Source organism: Anastrepha ludens, chromosome 4, assembly GCF_028408465.1.
Source record: "Anastrepha ludens isolate Willacy chromosome 4, idAnaLude1.1, whole genome shotgun sequence".
Classification (NCBI taxonomy): Eukaryota; Metazoa; Arthropoda; class Insecta; order Diptera; family Tephritidae; genus Anastrepha; species Anastrepha ludens.
The window spans coordinates 57,375,626-57,397,905 of NC_071500.1; the positions used below are offsets into that span (position 1 = coordinate 57,375,626).

Genomic DNA, 22,280 nt, shown 5'->3' on the forward strand with positions numbered 1-22,280 from the left:
CCGCTCTTAAGTCCCAGAGAAAAAAGCTTAGTCGTACGGAAAATCAGGATAAACCCCAAAATAAGTGCCCCCAAATTAAAATCTGAAGTTGAAAATGAGACTGGAAAACAATTTAGCACCCAAACTATTGGCCAGGCTTTGCATAGTGCTGGTTATCATGGGCGCAATGTAGGAAAAAGCCCTTCTTGAGTAGAGTCAATCGGAGTAAACGGATTTCATTCGCAAAAGATCATGAAAAATATGACCAAACGTTTTGGAACCAAGTCATATTTTCTGATGAGCGTAAGTTCAGTATCTGTGGATCTGCTGGCCGTGAAAAAGTTTGGAGAAAAGTTAACGCGGAATTGGATCCAAATAATATAACCGGCACTGTGAAGCATGGAGGGGGCTCTGTGATGGTTTGGTATTTATCGAAAATATTATGGACCGATATGGTTACTCAAATATTTTGAAAAATATTTTAAAAGAAAGCGCTACGAAATTGGGCCTTGGAGGAACGCTTATCTTCCAGCAGGATAATGACCCCAAGCACACATCCAACATTGTATGAGAGTGGCTGTTATAGAATGTGCGAAAACAGCTGAAAACACCGCCACAATCCCCGGATACCAACCCAATCGAACATTTATCGGAGCATTTAAAGCGGCAAATACGTAAACATCCGATTAGAAATAAGGAGCAACTGAAAAACTTCCTTCAAGAGGAATAAAATACCACCAGCTGTAACTAAAAACTTGGTGAACACAATGCCATCACGACTTAAAGCGATTGTAAAGTCTAAGGGTAATCCTACCAAATACTAGGATTTGATTTTAATTTTGTTTTTGATTTCACAAATTAATAATATGATGAACTGTCTACTTACTTTTGAGACATGAATTTTTATAAAGTTTAATATAAAAAGCTATAATTTTGTTCCTTTTTAAAATTCTGTGATTATTTGGATGAAATATGACTTTTTTATTTCATTCATGTAAATAAAACACAATTTTGTTATAACTTAGGTTGTTTGAAGGAATCGATTGGGGGAAAATTGAAAACGTGTCCGGTGTATACTTACTTCTGTTACTAACTGTATGCCTCATTTGAATAAAAGCTCTAAAACATATTTAAAAAAATTATGACATTCGTCCATTTTTTCGGGCTCACAAGGTATATAACCCCTTAATTTAATATTCTAGGCTTTAGTCCACATTCAAATATCATCCACTGATTGTTGTAATTTTCTGTTTGAATCGTGCTCGTTGTCTCCAACAGCTAGTATACATGTATCCTCAGCAAACGTGGCTACTCGGCTTATGGTAAAAACTAGTCTGCTGTATAGAGTAAATATGGTCCAAGAATGCTGCCTTGAGGTACACCCGTTTCGATTTTTTTAACTATTAAGTAAGTCTGATATGGCTCTCACGCTAAACAAAAAGATCATTCGCACTCTCACAGGCGCCCTCACGGGTCACTTCACCTGCAACAAGCACTTACATAAATTAGGCATAACTAACACCAGCACCTGCAGATTTTGCTGCGAAGATGAGGAGTCTATAGAACATCTCATCATCGAATGTTTTTAAAGAAGTTCATTCTTATAGATGAAGACCTTCAATCAATCCCTCAGGAGGAGCTGGTACAATTCATAAGCATACTTAACAGTCAATAGACATCATAGGGTGCACAATAGATCAATATGGTCGCATAGCTAAAGGCCCATACTTTAACCCTTTAACCATTAACCAAGTCTGATTTTGTTTTGTTCTAAAATATCTCTCAACAGCATATGATTCGAGTTACTCGGTGTATTGATATGGCAGCATCGTTTTTAGTTTGTAGATCAGGCCTTCAGGCCACACTTTATCGAATGCCGGAGCTACATCAATATTGTTGAACAAACTTGGCTTTGTTCTATAGCTTCTTCAATGATGTATACTAAGTGATGTACATATTTGATCGATAGTGGAGTGTTTCTTTCGAAAACCAAATGGTGAGAAGGTATTATTTGTTTGTATTCTATTACTTGCTTTAGGCGTTTGGAAAATAATTTTTCAAATAGCTTTCCGATTACTGGAAGTAATGCAATGGGGCGGTAGGATGTGACCTCATACAGTGCTACATATTCGTTTAAACGCATTGCATTTTTTTCGTTTACTTTAGAACTGTTTTAAGATTACAACAATAACAACAACAAATATTCTTCCAAACTATTCGTTTAGGTAACAGTAAACCATCGTTGCATTTGTTTCTTATCTATTGCTTTTTGTTGTAACATAACGGGTCTCTATTTAAAACTATGCTTAAAAATGCTACATATTCGTATAAACGCATAGTTTGTTAAAGACTGCAGTAGTGAAGTTAAAAGTGATTAACTTGTGAATATTGTTTGTAACTGAATATTTTGGTAAATTCTTACAATGTTTTTACACATTCATTCAAATTTCTTAGTTAAATTAAATTTTTTAACCTAATTTTTTCAGATTTTCTAAAATGCCTAAGGCAAAATACTTAAATGATGAGGAACGGGTATTGGTCAGTGTTTACCATGAGGAGGGCTATTCCAATCGTGAAATTGGACGAAAAATTGGAAGATCGGAAGGAGTTGTGCGTGCTTTCTTAAAGAATTGCTCCTTAAGCCAATTTCGAGACTCTCTTGGCACATGGATGGAAGCGTTGTCTTGCTGAAAAATGCTGTCTTCGTCCATTTTTTCATCTAAAAATGTGATGAGGGCATCTTCTAACATATCGGTGTACGTTTTTGAGTTCATTTTTGACGGCACAAAGCACAGTTGAGCCTTGCCAGCTGACGAAAATGCTGCCCACACCACAACACTGCCACCACCAAAGTCACACTTCGACATGCGTACATTATTTTTTTGTAGATCATACCAATAACATGAGTGTGAGTCAGGGCCATCTAAATTGAACTTCTTCTCGTCCGAAAACACAACTTTCATCCATTCCGTAGTCCAATGAATGTGTTTACGGGCAAATTCCAAACGAGCTTTTTTTGATGTTCCTTTAACATTGGCTTAGACTTTGGTTTTTTCCATTTTATATTTTCATCACTTCGTAAAATGTGTAAAGTGTGTTTTGCCGTTACAGGAAGACCCAATTTATTTTTTATTTGTGTGCAATTCAAAAAATTTTTCGTAGCCTCATACTTTATTTTGTTTTTGTCACGCTGTGACAATTTTGTGTTGCCTCTTGTTGCTTTCTTTATTCCATAATTGCCTGCTTTCTTTAAGAAAGCACGCACAACTCCTTCCGATCTTCCAATTTTTCGTCCAATTTCACGATTGGAATAGCCCTCCTCATGGTAAACACTGACCAATACCCGTTCCCATCATTTAAGTATTTTGCCTTAGGCATTTTAGAAAATCTGAAAAAATTAGGTTAAAAAATTTAATTTAACTAAGAAATTTGAATGAATGTGTAAAAACATTGTAAGAATTTACCAAAATATTCAGTTACAAACAATATTCACAAGTTAATCACTTTTAACTTCACTACTGCAGTCTTTAACAAACTATGCGTTTATACGAATATGTAGCATTTTTAAGCATAGTTTTAAATAGAGACCCGTTATGTTACAACAAAAAGCAATAGATAAGAAACAAATGCAACGATGGTTTACTGTTACCTAAACGAATAGTTTGGAAGAATATTTGTTGTTGTTATTGTTGTAATCTTAAAACAGTTCTAAAGTAAACGAAAAAAATGCAATGCGTTTAAACGAATATGTAGCACTGTAGTAAGCTTTGCAATCATTTTAATTTCAAAAATGTTCCAGTGCATTGGTATATATTTGAATTTCAAGCATGCATTAATTATTGAAGTTAGGCGGTACCTTTTTTTATGCCATATTTGACATTTGTCAAATAGACAAGTGTACAAGCGTTAAAATTATTGAAACTTATTATGGAAATGGTCGGTCTTTAAGAACAACAATATTCATGATTTTTTTGGTGGAAATAATCATTCAAATGAGTCGACAATTCAATGTTTGAAGAAATTGGTTCTGTCGAGTATAGAAAATCGACTGACAGACCAAAAACTGTTACGTTCTGCTGAGAATATTACTGCTGTAGCGCAAAGTGTTGCTGAACAACTTTCAGCATCGATATCTCGACGTTCGCAATAATTAGGGAATCATGAATTGACTATTTGGTGGATTTTACTTGTGGAAGTGCCCATGGTGGACATTTTTCACATACAATTCTTGAGAGCCGTATTTTGAATAAAACTTGTGAAACCCGAAAGAATCTAAATTTGTACATATTTTATTTTAAAACAACATCTAGCCGCATTTTTTAAAATACTCATTATTTGTGTTTTCTATCGTTTTTCTATCGAATTTGAAAATTGTTTTCTAAAATTCTCACAAAGATCGACCTAACTCGGGGTCGGCTAGCCCGATATCGGTGAACATGAAATTGTGATTTCAAGCCATCATTCGGTGACCGAATTATTCTTATTAACCAGATATTGAGAAAACGACCGTTAATGGGTATATAAAGTTACAATTCGGTTGCGCTCGAATACAAATATTTTATTATATATAATATTTAAGTACATGCACTCTTTTACTTACATTTATATGCTTGTTTATACAACTAACTGGACGCACCCTCGAAAATTCACGATCATTCTTATAGCAAGCAAATGTTTGATTTTTATCTAGTGGATATATAATATCGATTGGATTAACCGTCAGTTGTATCATTGTATCCCGTGGGCATCGTTGATCGATTACCACCAGAATCAAATTGCTATTCGGCACCGGTAACACAACAAATGGCCGCTCACATGCGTGAGCTGTCATATTGTAAACCACATTGTCCTTCTCATTGTACATAAGGTATAATTCGCGTTGCATGTCGCACGTCTTGAGGCGTGTCCGATGCAGCGTCACCATACGCAACAAATCGGTATTCTTTGTACTGGCCGGATAGTCACTCATGTCTTCGTCGATGTAATGATCGCTAATTTCGGCAATGGCCATATTAGTGAATTGCACAATATACCACAGCACCGCATGGAGCAACCATTTGAATATGCGCAGTAGGTGGAAGAATGGCTGTAAAAGCAATCATAAAATTAATTAGGCTCACAATTACAACTTGAGACATTAGAAACAGCAATTTGCATAGGTTTTAAAATAATAGTTAAAATTATATATATATACATAGGTATATATACGTATATATTATAAAATGGCGCGAACACCCTTTTTTGGCCGAGTTCCTACTCCTATTTGTGGCGTTTGTTCTTGATGTTGTTCCACAAATGGAGGTACCTACAGTTTCAAGCCGATTTCGAACGAAAAATATTTTTTATGAGGAGCTTTTTCATGGCAAAAATACACTCGGTGGTTTGCCAATGTCTGCCGTGGGGCGACCGCTATTAGAAAAATGTTTTCTTCATTTTGGTGTTTAAGCGAGATTCGAACCTACGTTCTCTCTGAATTCCGAATGGTAGTCACGCACCAACCCATTCGGCTACGGCGGCCACCTTAATACGTAATACCTAAAATTACTTACCGATAATAAGCTATTTGATGCATTCATATCACCATCGGATTCAAAGCAAACCGCTTGATAGTCGTACACAATGACACGCTTAAAGACTTTCTCTTCCACTAAACGAAACATAATGCCGCCATTGATTTCACCAAAGAACTTGCCAGTCTCTTGCCGATACGGCGAAATAATAATAAATCCATTATTATCGATAACATAACACTCGCGGTCCTCAACGGCGCATCCCTACAAAAGTGGGTATTGGTTAGTAAATAATATATGGGATTGTTTTACAAATTACGTAACAAATTTAATTAAAATTTAAGCATTTAACGTTAAACATTAAATTTACACGAGTTGAGAAGGTTCTGTTGCCAAGATCTTTGCCTAAACGATCGTATCGGCGTTTTATCAGCTATTATTCGTTTCGCATGTGGAAATTTAGTCCACTAAATGTTTCACTGCATCCAGCCTTTTTCAAACGTCAAAACTACTTCTTAAATTTTTTTGAAGTGCCGATATCTATTCTTGTATATCATCACCTAAAATGTAAAGGCCATAACTAACAAATACTGCAAAAATTTACTTTATGACTGTTTATGGCGCATTTCATAGAACAATAGTCCCCCACATCGTAATAAAATTTCGCGATGAAGAAACTGTTCGAACAATTCTGTTTAGAATATCAGTCAATGCTGTATTACACAAAATGTGATAGTTGCGTGGGATAATAATAATTGGTGCTACACCTTTTCCTGGGTGTTTGTCCAGCTTCTCCTCCAATTTGTGGTATGCGTCTTGATGATTTTCCATGAATAGAGGAACCTCTAGTTTTATGCGCCTCCGAACGGTAGATGTATCCACATAAACCCTCTCAGCTACGTCAACCACACTACGAGTATTTGATATTTTTGGTGGGAACTTAATTCGATGAAATATTTTTAGAAAATCACCTAATCCAGAAAAACGGAACACAGTACTAAAATAACGTGTCTTGGCAATTCTATGTGTAATTTTAACCTCTATACAGTGTTATATTTATGAGGGTCGTTTGAAAAGTCCATACAACGGTAGAGAGATGGCACTACTGGCGTGCATCGAGGTTAGCTAGTAGTATCTCTTGAAAGGACACAATCCAAGTTTCAGCCAGATCGGTCAATTTTTTTTTTAGCTTCGCATCCTTTTGAATCCAGGAAGTCGAGTGATTTTCCTGTTCCATCACGACAACGCACTAGCTCACGCCTCAGCACTTATGGTCCCAAAATGAATGGAAATAGGGTTCCAACTCTATTCACATCCCCCTTTTTCCTTATTTGGCTCTCTCGGATTCCTCGGATGACTATTTGTTCCTCAATTTGCAGAAATGGCTGGCGGCAAAAAATTTTTATTCAAACGAGGAGGTGATTGAAGAAACCAATGATTATTTTTCAGGCTTGGACAGATACTATTATTCGTAAGGGATCAACAAACTAGAACGGCGTTGGAAGTGTATAAGAATAAAATGTGACTAAGACGAAAAATAAAAGGGTTGGGGTAAACAAATAAGATGTTTTTATTTTTGCACGGACTTTTCAAAGCTCCCTCGGATATTGGATAACCTATGAATCCCAGAAAGTTTTACGTGTAATATGTAATATACAAATACTATATAGACTAGATACCACCGTTGCCTACAAACTATTGAGTTATTAAGAAGCTTAATCGTTCTTCTAGTACTTTTTGACAAAGACTAAAAATTGCTTGTACATATGTACCTATTACTTATAATCCATTTTTAACTTTCATGCACAAATGACTTACATTGCCAGTAATATTACGGAAAAGCTTTTCCAGCGCAGAATGATGAAACTGAAATCCTACAACGGCTGCTGCTGCGGATTTGCCACCTTCAGTGTGAAAAACAGCATTACTCGCAGTTACAGTAATTTCTTCTGCAAGATCTTGGTAAAAAACAATACGGGAGTAAAATTCAGTGCTTTGTTATATGTATGCCGAATTTAATATATGAATAATTTAAGCTACCTCCCGCATCAAATGGTACCGAATAAACAAAACTGTCTTCATGGATGAAATGCTGATCCACTGCACGTTTGTACCACATCTCTTCTATAGCACGTTTATTTTGTTCGCTGAAAACCTCACTGCATGAAATAAAAAGAAAAATTTTGTTTAAAGTATTTTTCTCTGAGTTTTCTGCCAGTCAAAAACAAAAAAGTTATCTCTTATGATCACAAGTATTCATCATAAAATAGAAATACATAAATACACTTGTGGTCACATAATTGCATTAATTCTGAATAATGGCAGTTGATGGCAGTTTTGATGTTATGCAATAAACTATATTTTTTGGTTGTGCAATAATGTATACTTTGTTTTTAATTAACGAATAAAATTTAAAAAATATAAAGTGACTTAATCATGTGAGCACAAGTGTATGGGAGCTAAAGACTTGTGTGAATTTGGCGAAATTGTTTAGTGCTATCTTCGATATTATTTAGGTAAAAGACTTTGAGTTTATTGAAAGACGATACATTTATTTTAAGAGCTTGTAGGAGGTGTTTGGGTTGATAGTAAAAGCTTTTTTCGGTTGGCGCTCACAACCTTTCTTGGGTGTTTGGCTGAGACCCTCCTCTTATTTGTAGTTTGCGTCTTGATGTTGTTCCGCAAATGGAGGGAACTTAACTTTATGCTGCCTCCGAAACGAAGATGGTTTTTTATGGTTTATGGTTTAAATACTCTCGGAGATCTGTCATTGCCTGTTGAGAGGAAAACGATGTGATGTTTCATGACCACTATGAGGCAAAAGCGTGAATTGCATTGCTGTGTCGCTAAGGCAACGCTTTAATTTATATATTAAATAGGTATTTCTTTCTAAAGCTTTGGGATACAGTTCTCCTTACTCTCTTTCCATCTTGAGTAAAAATAGATAAACTGATCAAGTGAAAAACATGTTTTAGTAACTGAACTTGAGCTTTGGTGTTGTCACTGAGAAAGCTAGGAGTACAAGAAATTGTAAATGCTAGAATTTAAATGGCAATGTGGTGGGAACAATAGGAATTCTTGGATTCAAAACATTCTCTCCCTTCAAAGTACCAATGCACCTTCGTCGCTTTGATCATGTTGGGCATCTTTTGTAGGTTTTTAGAGTGTGCAATTTTATTTACAACTAATAACGCTATGAATTGAGGATATGTTCTGCCTAAAACGCCAATAAATTTGCCTTTCGAAATGTATTTTGAATGTTGGTTAAGTACCGTTTTTTGTCTTATAATAATATTTTGAGTTTTTGGTTTTACTTGTCAGTGAAAATCCCGTCATAGTCATTCGTCTTTTCGGCGATAAACTCAGGGAAGCAGACATAAAAAATTTAAAAATGCTTGGTTTTAGTTATATGGGTTTTAGAATTTAAACGTAGTCGTACAACAACACCCTAGAAATCATTGAGAAATTGTATGATACTGTTTGTGAAGATCCAAATTTGACTAAGTGTGAAATTGCTGATACCACATTGATATGAAGTACTATATATAAAAAAATTATTCGGAAAGCAAGTGCTGCATTCATTAACAATTCAGCTATTGCTGCGTTTTTGGAAAAGCAATACATTGAAATAAGTGTATTGCAGTTTGTGGAGAAAATTAGAAAAAATCACATGTATAGAATATGCTTATTAAATTTAAGTTTTAGTATAACTTGGATTTACGTACATTTTGAATTTATTAATTTTTTTGTTCTGCTTCTTTAGGTAGCATTTTCCTTTTTTCTGTTAATGTTAACTTAAATGTTAACTGCAACCTTTCTACGTTTTTTTATTTTTTTATATATAATATTTATATTTACAATATAACTCAAATATTTTACCCCGTGCCAGCTTCCTCGGCCATATTCGAATGAAACTCTTGCCATCTTGTAAGGCCGCTATGTGTTGCTAGAAATGCCACAGTGATGCCAAATCGTTGTTTAAATTCGTTTCTGTGGAAATGAAAACTTTTTAAATTATTGCCCTATAAAGCAGAGTAACGAGCTATAAAAAATATGTTACATAAAAGTATGCAATATTAGTCGTACTTAAAATTATTATATAAGTTAAAAAAATCGCATATTTGCAAATGTTCATATATGTATTAAAGATTTCCTTCTCAATATGTTACCTTGGCAACAAACCCATTAGAACGGCGATTGGGCTTGAAGCACTTGTGCTGATCCAAGTAAAATTTTATAGTTTATAAAATATGTATGTTGTGAGATAAAAAAAATTATTCACCAAAAAGCAACGTAGAAAACAGAGGAAGAAATTTTTTTTGTGTAGAGAAAAAGAAACGCAGTAATTTAAAGGAACATTTTAATTATGTAGGAATGTAGGCAGCTTATCTGTTATAAGTATGGTATAATTTAGTATTTTAAAATAATTGTAATAAGTTAGAGAGTTAATGAAGTTTATTTCAGATTTCACTTCTAATACCGAATATTTCGATTCAATTACAAGTATCCGGCGGTCGCCTACCATCCAGTTCACTTTGGACATGAAACATTAAAGATTATTTCCAATAGCGGTCGCCGCTCGGCACGTGTTTTAGAGCTCGGGCGCTACCGAATGGTAGTCAGGCACCTATCCATTCGGTTACAGCGGCCCCCGAAAAATCTTTTTCAATAAAAAAGATACTAACAAATTGATAGTTGGTCTTTGAATTTCAACTTCGCGGAGATAATGACTCGGACATTTCTTTCAGGTTGGTAGTACTGGTATGATTATATTTCATCTGAGAGCCATGCTGCCCAGTTTACTTAAAGCTATTCTCTATTTGTGCGGACGCCTCCAGTCTCACAACCACCGTATTCGGCAGTTCCTCGAAAATTGTATCTTACTCTTAAACTACTTCCGGGATATCATTTTGAGTCCATAAAAGCGATACAACTTAAATCGCTGCGTTAAATGAATACCCTTCGAGAAATAGACTGAAACAAATGTTTCAAGAATTGGTAAACTGCTTGCCATAAGTAAGTTTTTTCGGAAGAGAATTGCTGTGAAGGAAAGGTAACGGATTTGTATAAAAAATGTATACTGTGTTATATATATTATAAATAAGGTTGAATTGATCGCAATAAATAATAGAGTTGTTGTCCGATTTTTTATACCGCTTCTTTTTCATACCCTCGTACACCAGGGCTCATAACGGTTGTTTTTAATAGCTTAACGGAGTTGAGACAAATGCAAATATAAAATATATTATATACTAAAATGTTCAAATTGTCGGGAGAAAGCGATTTAACAAGTGATCAGAGAATTTATTCGTCCGTGCACAACCTGGATTAACAATGAGATATTTTAAATAAAAAGGAGCTTGGGTTCTTAAGAGCTTAGCCGGAATTTCGGTTAATGATATGTGCTATTCGTTTGCATCGACCAAAATTGATGGTAGAGAATAGATTGGAATATTGAGAACTTGTTAAGAGTTCTGGAACGGCCATAACCCAAACTAAAGTTAAATAATTGAAAGTTGTCCAGAAATTTTACAGTCAAATTTCCGAACATGCCAAAAATGGGGAGGGCCAATTTTATTAATAAAACTGAATAAACTCTTAGTTGTGCCACTGCCACTGCCGTGTTGTATTTTAGGCTAAAGAAGTTATTTGGTGCCAGAAAGAAAATTAAATAAAAAATAGTTTAAAAAACTAAAAAACACGCTTTTATTGCTAATCGAGCTAAAAAGTAGAAAATAAATTTTAATGACAAAGAGACCTATAATGAAGTAATAGCAAATCGAACGATCAGTCATAGTCAACTACCTCAGAACAGAATTATAACAAAAATTAAGATACAAATAGAATAATTCAAATTAGAGTTAAAAACGTGGGATGCTTGGAATAGTAAATATTACAATCATTCTATTGGCAACTACCTATGTACAGAGGGTTATGAAACTGAAGCAAAATGCATCCCACGCTTTTAACTCTAATTTGAATTATTCTATTTGTATCTTAATTTTTGTTGTAATTCTGTTCTGAGGTAGTTGACTATGACTGATCGTTCGATTTGCTATTACTTCATTATAGGTCTCTTTGTCATTAAAATTTATTTTCTACTTTTTAGTTCGATTAGCAATAAAAGCGTGTTTTTTAGTTTTTTAAACTATTTTTTACTTTTTAGTTCGATTACCAAAAAAGCGTGTTTTTTAGTTTCTTTAAATTATTATTTTTTTATTATGAATGAAAATTATTGTTATCATTGCAGTTAGTGAATAAATGATTCGATATATTCGTGTAATATTTAATTCCTTTCTTATCGACTGTGAGTCTAAAGCTATGCAGTTATCGGCCGTGATAAAGAAGTAATCAGGATGAAGAACTGGCTACGTGGAGGTAGCCTCGCTACGTGGAGGTAGCCTGAGAAACTGATTTACAAGAATAAATAAAGATTTTTCATTTTATAACCAAATTCACCTTACCTTTTGCCCACAGGTAAAAAAAGAAAATATTAATCCTGGCAATCCTAATAAGGATAATGGAAAACTTTTATCAAATTATTGCATTGTCATCGGTCCTTGATAGGTGTGCAAAATTCCAAGTCGATCAGATTTTTAGAAGCCAGTGAAAATTAAGCTCAAAGATTCCGTTACATACATACATACAACCCGACCTAATAAAAGTGTGTTAAAAAGGCGCAAAACAACCTAGTGAAGTAAATTGAGAGTTTATTTGTTTAAATAAATCGTGTTAATTGAAATTACTAAAGTACAGAAGTGGTTACAATAATAGCACAGAGAAATTAGCGAAAGTTTTGATTACTTATTTAATTTTCAAATTCATTTTGACGTGATAACGTCTTATAATTTGATGTAGCCGGCTGCACGCACCAAAAAATGTCTCGTTATCTTGCTCATGTGTGATCATGCGTTGTTATCTTGTTCATGCGTCGTTACCTTGCTTGAACTGCAAGCAAGAGCGCGGAACGAACGACAAAGAGGCACAATCGGCCCCCGCATTCGGCAACGTTCGACATCTGGCTCTCTCCTACTTGAGTGAGCATATATATGTATGTATATGGGCATATGTATATAAATTACATATTTGTATTTGCATATGCCTCTTTCTGTGTGTATGGTAATGAACCATTTCTCTATGGGGATTATTAATTTGATTTACTTAAACAATTTAAAATAAAACCAATGGTATCATCATCATCATTACCGAATTTATAATTAGTGACGACTAGTTGTTAATAATACCTGTTGTTTTAATGTTTTTATTATTAATTTATAGGATAGAATAGGACGATGATAGCAAAAGTAGGAAATGAAAGGGAGTGTTTCGAGTGTAATGTGTCTTGAAAAAGTCAAATCGATGATGGTGCCTCTTAGTGTTGTTGACTTATTAACGTCTGATGCACAATCGAAATTGAACATATCTTTCATGAATTTGATAAATGCTTCGTAATTTTTCACGTTTGTGTAAATGTAACTTGGTCAATTCCATTGCGAATCCATTAACCTCCTTCTCTATATCCATACAAAATATCTATCAAACAAATAAAATTAAAATTTTCTTTTGAAAAATGCAACCATTCCATCAATATTTTATTATGACGTTGTCACGTTAAACTATCGTCAGTAAACCGACTTTATAGACAACCTCTTTTTTTTATAAAAATGCGGGCTGTGTTAAGTCAAAGTTTCACGCTTTGTACCATAATATAAAAAAGGTATTTTTATTGTCGTTTTTCGGGCACCATATTAATTACCTGACCCGAAGGTCTAGTCTAGACTACATCCCAACCGCGTGAAGAAGAGGACAAGTAGGAAAAAATAAGAAAAACAACTATTAACTGGCGAAGTCCTTCAGGCTGATTGGTCTTATTTTCTTTGCATTAAAAGCAATGGGGACGATTGTTCACAATTAAATCAGATCAAACATTTTTCGACTGTGAGAAAACATAAATTTGTGGCTTCCCCGACATCAAAGGAGCTTTCGACAATGCTACTCACTCGGGAGTACGTCGCATAGTAGAGAAGAGGAACGTGCAAAGACCTGTCTGCAATTGGATAGAAACAAGGATAACTAAAACCACAACGTCCAACAGTATTATCCAAATTCAAACGAACAAATGGTTCTTGTAAGGGGGTAGGGTCCTATCACCCCTCCTAAGGAGCCGTCCATGACTTACTGCACTTGGTAGCAAACAATAACATTGAGGGAAATCAATATGGGCGGAGTTTATTGAACGGTTGGTTAAGTTAAGTGCCTTGGCCTTATCTTGAATGCCAAGCTTAATTGGAAAAAAATAGATGAGATGGATGTATGTCATGATAATTCTACCAATGATAACATATGGACCGGCAAAAAGAGATTCAGGCAACTCTTAACCCTTCCACTGGCCTGATCCACTGACTCCTGTCGTTTGCAACCAATCTCCGGAAACTCCACCACACCTTCTCAAATGTGATGCTATATCGAGAAGGATTAGATATCTCAGTCAGTTGCGGTTAGAAAAAAGGCACATACGCTCAGCACAACCCAGCTCTATTTGCGAGAACTGAGTTTGTATTGCATTCTGCTATGAATAGAGGACACAAAAGACCATCTATACCTCATTTTCATTCATTCCTTCATTTATTGTATTATGTACAGGTATATAAATATATTATTATATATATATTTATATATATATTTATATATATTATTATATATATATTTATATACCTGCACATAATACAATAAATGAAGGAATGAATGAAAATGAGGTATAGATGGTCTTTTGTGTCCTCTATTCATAACAGAATGTAATACAAACTCAGTTCTCGCAAATAGAGCTGGGTTGTAATATATATATTTAGTTTCCTTTTACTCCGGTTCCGGTTGGAAAATAGGACAAAATAAAATTATTGGAAATAAAACCATAATTTCGATATCAGTCCTCAACGTCGATATCATTTGATATAACGATAGGTCCAGAAGGCGAACAGTTTCGACGGAGTGGGACTAAGAGAAAATACTGTTAGATGAACGTTCCCACGACCGGAACGACACGGATTGATAACCGGCCAAGGACTTTCACTCCAGCATCATTCCCCGTACAGGTATGAGAAATGTTTATGTTGCTACAATAACAGCAACAACTTTTAGATGAACGTTCTCACGGAAATGCTTATTCTGCTACAACTACAACAAATGAGTTCGCAGCAGACAAAGCTTCAGATCTGTCAGAGTATTGATATCAGGATAGCAGCGGGATGTCTTCTAATGTCTCCCCTGCAACATCTCCACAACGAGGCGACTATGCTCCCGGTGCATAGTAAGATGCTCAGCAAGCAATTTATTTTGGGTTGCTACCGCAAAAACCACCTTTGCAGACACTTGTTAGAAACTAAGCCGCTTTTCAGATGAGTCAGGATGCATCTCTTCGACTATATATATATATATATAATTGGCGAGTACACCCTTTTTGGGTGTTTGGCCGATCTCCTCCTCTTATTTGTTGTGTGCGTCTTGATGTTGCTCCACAAATGGAGGGACCTACAGTTTTAAGCCGACTCCAAACGGCAGATATTTTTATGAGGAGCTTTTTCATGGCAGAAATACACTAGGAGGTTTGCCTTGCCTGAGGAGGGGCGACCGCTATTAGAAAAATGTTTTTTTTTCTTGATTTTGGTGTTTCACCGAGATTCGAACCGACGTTCTCTCTGTGAATTGCGAATGGTAGTCATCTCATCTCTTCGACTATAGTGACGAAAAACAGGATCCAATACAACTACAACTAATAGATCAGACAGTTTAAAGAGACGCATTAAATGACATTAATCGGGACTCTCTTGCCACCTTCCTAAATTCCCGACCCCCGAATGTTATCATAGGAGTCCAAAAACCATCATCCTTCGCAGAAAAGTACTTCAGCTGCCTCGTGAGACCCGCGTATTTTTGGCTTAACTACGTTCTGGATATTGTAGCAGCTTAAATCCTATGCAGATTCGACCCCGATATGCTAAATATATTCCGTCATGCACGATACTAACCACATATTCATTTGCCGTCTTAAATCCACTCATCTAACACCCCTATCCCTTTGAACCCAACCCGTCGAAACAATAACTATTGGCTGAGTAGGTTTAAGCGCCTTGTGAAGAGGTCATTAATATGTTCCATCTATACTTGACACTATGGGACAATTTCGATTTCCGATATTGGATGCATCTTCAATGAAGTAGGAGTTTAACCTATTAACACATCCAGAACGTAATTGAACCTGGCCCTCACGGTGCAGCTGAAGCTTTTAAAAAATACTATACATCTTAACCTTTGACGTTATTCCATAGTTAAATCAAGGCTAGCCTAGTAAGCTTCAGAACAATCTATATACAGTAAAATAAATCTTCTTAATGAAAGTACTGTGATCGTGTGTTTATCGTTAAGATTTGGTTAAGTATCAAGTGTATTTAGCAAGTTTATTTAAGTTCTAAGGGGGTTACTAACTATTCTTCTAATACTATTCTTGAAATTATTAACGTTAATGTATACAGCCGGCCGCCGTAGCCTAATGGGTTGGTGCGTGACTACCATTCGGAATTCATAGAGAGAACGTAGGTTCGAATCTCGGTGAAACACCAAAATTAAGAAAAACATTTTTCGGCAGGCAATGGCAAACCTCCGAGTGTATTTCTGCCATGAAAAAGCTCCTCATAAAAATATCTGCCGTTCGGAGTCGGCTCGAAACTGTAGGTCCCTCCATTCGTGGACGAACATCAAGACGCACATCACAAATAGGAGGAGGAGCTCGGCCAAACACCTAAAAAGGGTGTACGCGCCAATTATATATATACAGGGTGAACGATATGAAGTGTTACCAACTTCACACTGCTTGTATCTGTAAAACAGCTCATGACATAAACGTCAAAATTGTTCTAATGACAGTTCAATATATAATAGTTTATAAGCCATCAAAAGCATTTGCGTCTCAGTTTTGTTGAATTTTTTTTTTCTGTGATGGGACTCAAACGTAATACTGTGATTTCGTTATATTTGGCTGGAAAATCACAACCAGCCATTGTTCGTGAGCTTAGTCACCTCAAAGTGAATAAAATGTTTGTGTATCGCACTATGAAACGTTACAATGATACTGGTAGCATTGCAAAACGCTATGGAGGGACCAAAAAAAAAACCGCAACAACGCCAGAAATGGTTCGGAAAGTGAAGGCTCGACTTGAACGAAATTCACGTCGAAGTGGAAGAAAAATGGCCAAAGAACTGAAAATATCGCAAGACAGCACTCGACGAATATTGAAAAATGAGCTCAAGATCAAGGCTTACAAGTTACAAAAAGCACACGATCTTTCACCCCAGCAAAAAAAAGTTCGCTGCGAAAGAGCAAAGGAGTTGTCGCGCTTGCACGAACGTGGCGAATTTCTTAACATTGTGTTTTCTGATGAAAAAAATGTCCCAATTGAGCAGTTCATAAACACTCAAAACGATCGATTTTACTTGACCGAACGGCCACTCGAAGCAATTTCCCATCGCAAGTAATGGTTTGGGCCGCAGTGACCGCTGATGGACGCTTTCCAATCGTTTTTTTCGAGTCTGGTGTCAAAGTGAATGCGACTTATTATCGGGAAAATGTTTTAGAAGCTGCTTTAGAGCCGTGGACACGCAAACATATCAGTCGTAGATCATGGACGTTCCAACCGGACTCAGCACCGTCGCATTAAGCTCGTGTGAACCAAGAATTGTTAAAAAATCATGTTCCACACTTCATTTCGTCCACACAATGGCTTTCGAATTCGCCAGACGCAAATCCGATGGACTATTCCATCTGGTCCATTTTGGAGAGCAAGTTGAGGACTAAAAAATATGCCAGTATGGATGCGCTGAAAAAAGCGATTATACGAGAATGGGCCAAAATACCTGTAATGGGCCGGGATTTACTGTATACATATATATACTTCATGTTGAACACATGAAAAAAAAATGTTTTTTAACTCTGGTATACTTTTAACGGTAACCTTGGTAGTCTAGCGTAAAACCACTAGACTGCCATCCCAGAGGTTGTGGGTTCGAAGCCCACGTAAAGCACGGTCCTCGCACTTTTCCAAATTTATCTACTTTTCCTGTAAGAAAAAAAAACATAAAAATCAAATCTCATTCCTCAACCCCAAAAACGTATTCTTTCCATTCTTATATATATGTATATAATTGGCGCGTAAACCCTCTTTGGGTATTTGGCCGAGCTCCTCCTCCTATTTGTGGTGTGCGTCTTGATGTTCGTCCACAAATGGAGGGACTTACAAGCCGACTCCGAACGGCAGATATTTTTATGAGGAACTTTTTCATGGCAAAAATGCACTCGGAGGTTTGCCATTGCCTGCCGAGGGGCGACCGCTATTAGAAAAATGTTTTTATTAATTTTGGTTTCACCGAGATTCGAACCAACGATCTCTCTGTGAATTCCGAATGCTAATCACGCACCAACCCATTCGGCGGCCGCACCTTTCCATCCTTACTCCCCGCATAAACAAAGAAAAACACACAGTTACACATTACATCAGTGGCGCCAGCAAGAGGAAGCGGGCAATAGCGGTAATAGTGCAGACACACCAAATTTAGCGAAGTGCTCAACCATCTGTGCGATTCTTCTGGCAGAAAAATGTGAAACACAGATGGCGCTCCAAGCAGTAAGAAGGTGTTGCTCCTAAGCAACAACGTATGCCCCATTCCCACTATTTAGGAATGGTAGCGGTAGGCTAATCACCTAGCCTGTCAGAAATCAAAATAGATTAACGAAATCAACGCAAGACTAAGTCTTGTCGAAACCCTATGTTCCCGAGAGAAGTGAAAAAAAGAAAAATACTTTTGACTGGGTATATATGTATAGTAGATCGGGCTCGCCATACAAAAGAAAAAGATGCAAATCCACACCGGAATTTAAAGCTTATGTTAAGATTTCGGCATAATAAAAAAATGTTTGATTTAATCCAAAACAGTATAAAATTAATCTTTTAATGAATTTCAAAGTACTAGGCTTTGATGAAACAAAAGAAAAGGGAGTACGGCTCTGGGTAACTGACCCAATATAAAAATTATTTCCGAACTCAAAAGAACATAACAACGAAATATAGAACTCCTCATTACTACATAGAATAATGACATGTTATTTTTGAAAATATAATCATGTTATAATAAAAACTAACCATTTCGGCGGTTTTTAGAAATATGAAAAACAACTTTGTAACTTTCTTATCGACCCAGTTTAATATACAGTCATTCCGAACCATATTCCATAACTTAAGGCAGGTATCATATTTAAATAATAATGTGAGATAGTGAAAATATAATTTCATCGAGACATGCAAAAAACTGTAGGCTTAGTCGAGTGGAAAGAACTGAATACTCAGAATTTTTAATTGACCCACGAAATTTGAACTTACCCGAAAAACCATAGGTTGAAGCTGCTTGAAACACAATGTGATAGACAAATTGTTTCCCTAATAACGGCAGGCAATGGCAAACTTCCAAGTGTATTTCTACCATGAAGAAACTTTTCATAAAAAAACCATCTCCTGTTCGGACGAGGCATACAACTTTTAATTTTATTCTCAACGAGCCATAAACTATTAAAATCTGTTGAGGCTCGGTTAAGACCTTTTTATTTCGTCATTCTGGAATATATGGAGAAAACTGGGAATTGGTGATTTTTTTATGATGAAACTTTCTCACCGGATAAATAAATATACAGGACTTTGAGAGATGGAAATCTTTATTTTGGCACAACTTGCCATACAGCGTGCTTAACAATCGATTTATTGCAATATTAAAGTCATCATTGACGTCATACTGCCAGATTTATTGGAAAAAGAAGTCAAAAATAAATGCGTGAAATTATTCACCACATTATAATAAAAAAAAATGTATTCCAACAATATTTTTGTTTTGTATTATCGTTTTAAGTTGTCAAGCTCTATATATCAGGTGTCTACATTCTTATTTTTGATGTATGCGATCCTGAGTCACACGGTTTTTTAAGATTTGTATGCAATACCAAAAAAGTCTTTAATTCTTTATCTTTAATTTTAAATGGTTTGCATATTTAAATGCTTGTAGTTATTTAATTTTTACTCAAATTAAAAAAATATATCCCAATTTGAATCCCTGGACGAATCCCGAGATCACGACATCAATATTTTCTGATAATATTGGCAGCCCTAGTAAATATGTATATGCTTCAACCTATGAAAAATTGATTTTTCGATCCTAAGTACGAATTTTGAGGTTAATTCAAAATTCTGAGTATGGCGTTTTTTTTCTACTTGACTAAGCTTACAACCGTATAAATCTGGAAAAACGTAGTATATTAAAAAAAAAATTATCACACAATGTTATTGCAATTATTTTAATTTTTTGTTTTTTTGAGTTTAGTTGAAATAATCAATCTTACCCCTTGTCATCTTTAGAATTAAAGCTTGTGTTCTTTGAAAACCATTCGGTAACCCTTGCATCAAAGACAAGTGATTGCATTAGCTGGCGATCACCTGAAACAAATACACAACTTGTGTTCAATTTCTGATAAAATTGTTGAAGTATATTCTATTTAACAATATTTGTATTCAATATAGAAGCACTCATATTGCTGGGCGTGAGGGTTTGTTCTTATATTTTTTATTTTTATTTATCAACTATGTATACTCTAATGAAATGAGTAAACGTTTTTTTGTAGGGAACAAATATTTTGTTTGACGATTATAAAAAAAATTGCAATGTTATTTTTTTAACTTCCAGGATAGTGAGTACTTCTTCAATGTTACAATAAATATTGTATATGTAATATATATATGCGAGTATATTTGGGGATTGCTTTGCAAACAATAAATCGACGTTGGTGCAGGTGAAAGAAAGATGGTTTTAGGTGTGGTTACACATTATAAATAATTTAGAAATAAATGTTAGATTTATAAATATGATTTTATCAATGAATTTGCAATGTGAAACATGCACAATACGTTGGCAAGTCCTCAGCTAACAATATAATATGAGACTTTCAAAATTTATTAGGTTTTAGTGGCAAAAAATAATTGTAGAAATTAATGCGACGTAAACTATTAAAATAAATTAGTTTAATGGAGTGGTTATAGCAAAACAAAAGTGATGTAGCACTACTTTTTTGAAATTATTATTTGTAACTTAAAATAAAAATTACTTGTAATATTTAAAAATATAATATTGTGCAAGCTCAAAATTAGGCAATTTACAGTCTGGTCTGTCTAATGGAAGCGTGTACTTAGAATTGCGTTATACAAAATTTAATTGCTGCTAAATAGGTGTATCCTTTTCGTAATATGCGTTGTGCAATTTGTTAACTTTGTGAGAAATTTAGAAAGCGTAAACTGTTTTTACAAAATGAGTTCCACGCATGTAAAACGATTTGAAGCAGTGCTTCTACGTACACACCCTAAAGGTCCAAAAATGTCTCGCGTATCTGTAGCAAAACATTTGAAAAAGAACAAGACGTAAATAAATGGGAGCAACGGTATACCGAAGTTAAATACGTTGACGACTGCCTCGGACGAACCAAAAAAAAAATATCTCTCCAAAGCAAAATTAGAAGATTATTGTTTTGTATGTGACAAAGCTGAACTTATCGTTGCGTCAGGCTGAAACAGTTTTAAGAAAAAGTGGTGTTAATATCTACAAAGACCAATTCGAGGACTTTTAAATGCAGAAGAGCTCAAATTCTGGAGAACATTGAAAATACCAGTGTTCTCGTTACCACACAATGAAAAGAGCATGCATGCATGAGCTAAGAAAGATTCAGAACGGAATTGAGCAAACGTAATATTCACGGATGAATCTTCCTTTTAAACGAATAGTTCCATACATCGGTGCTGGTGTACGGCTGATAATCGACAACTTCAACGAACTGTAAAGCATGCAGTTAAGGTTCATGTTTGGGGCTGCTTCTCCGAAAAAGGATTTGGCCATTTATTTGTGTTTATCTTCAACTTGAATGCAGCTTTGTTGCATACAATTTACCAAAAGAATTATTAACGTCAATTGCGAAGATTTTTATAAAAACTAGCCAACCTTGGACGGCGGCCGCCGTAGCCGAATGGGTTGCTGCGCGACTACCATTTGGAATTCACAGAGAGAACGTCGGTTCGAATCTCGGTGAAAACACCAAAATTAAGAAAAACATTTTTCTAATAGCGGTCGCCCCTCGGCAGGCAATGGCAAACCTCCGAGTGTATTTCTACCATGAAAAAGCTCCTCTTAAAATATCTGCCGTTCGGAGTCGGCTTGAAACTGTAGGTCCCTCCATTTGTGGAGCAACATCAAGACGCACACCACAAATACGAGGAGAAGCTCGGCCAAACACTCAAAAAAGGTGTACGCGCCAATTATATATATTTATATATAATATATATATATAGCCAACCTTGGACTGATTGGAATTCGGCTGATTTGGAGCCAACACAGCCTCCACAACTTGCGTCGAAATTTACACAAAGTATGCCTCGACGATGTGAAGCCATTATAGCTAATGGTGAACTTGCATTTTATTGCATATATTATACGCAATATTTACGCAATTGATATTATAAGCCCCTATAATGCAGTTTGTTAGAACTGAATTGGTCAAATAGTTTCCAAGTTATGGCGGTCACGCTTCTATTAGACAGACTGTAAACCTTCTAATTTTAATGGTGTCCCCATTTTTTTCTGGTTTTCGAGACAAGGGTGTTTGAAAATACCCCTTGGATCTCTGAAAGCTATATTTAGGTATTCTGCTAAAATGTT

General features: G+C 35.5%; 1 protein-coding gene across 4 annotated transcripts in view; it reads right to left on the reverse strand.

Annotated features, from left to right (window-relative positions):
• LOC128862470 (voltage-dependent calcium channel subunit alpha-2/delta-3) overlaps nt 1–22,280 on the reverse strand; it is a 67,338-nt gene that overhangs the window by 10,980 nt on the left and 34,078 nt on the right. For 3 of the 4 annotated variants that reach the window (XM_054101120.1, XM_054101119.1, XM_054101118.1), the window contains 6 exons: nt 19,924–20,017; nt 9,369–9,479; nt 7,530–7,648; nt 7,308–7,447; nt 5,529–5,753; nt 4,580–5,065 (listed from right to left, as the gene is read on the reverse strand). In XM_054101120.1, coding sequence (XP_053957095.1) covers nt 4,580–5,065; nt 5,529–5,753; nt 7,308–7,447; nt 7,530–7,648; nt 9,369–9,479; nt 19,924–20,017 — 1,175 coding nt within the window. Of the gene's footprint in view, nt 1–4,579; nt 5,066–5,528; nt 5,754–7,307; nt 7,448–7,529; nt 7,649–9,368; nt 9,480–9,658; nt 9,707–19,923; nt 20,018–22,280 lie in introns of all 4 variants that reach the window. The other variant, XM_054101121.1, reaches the window with a different exon arrangement.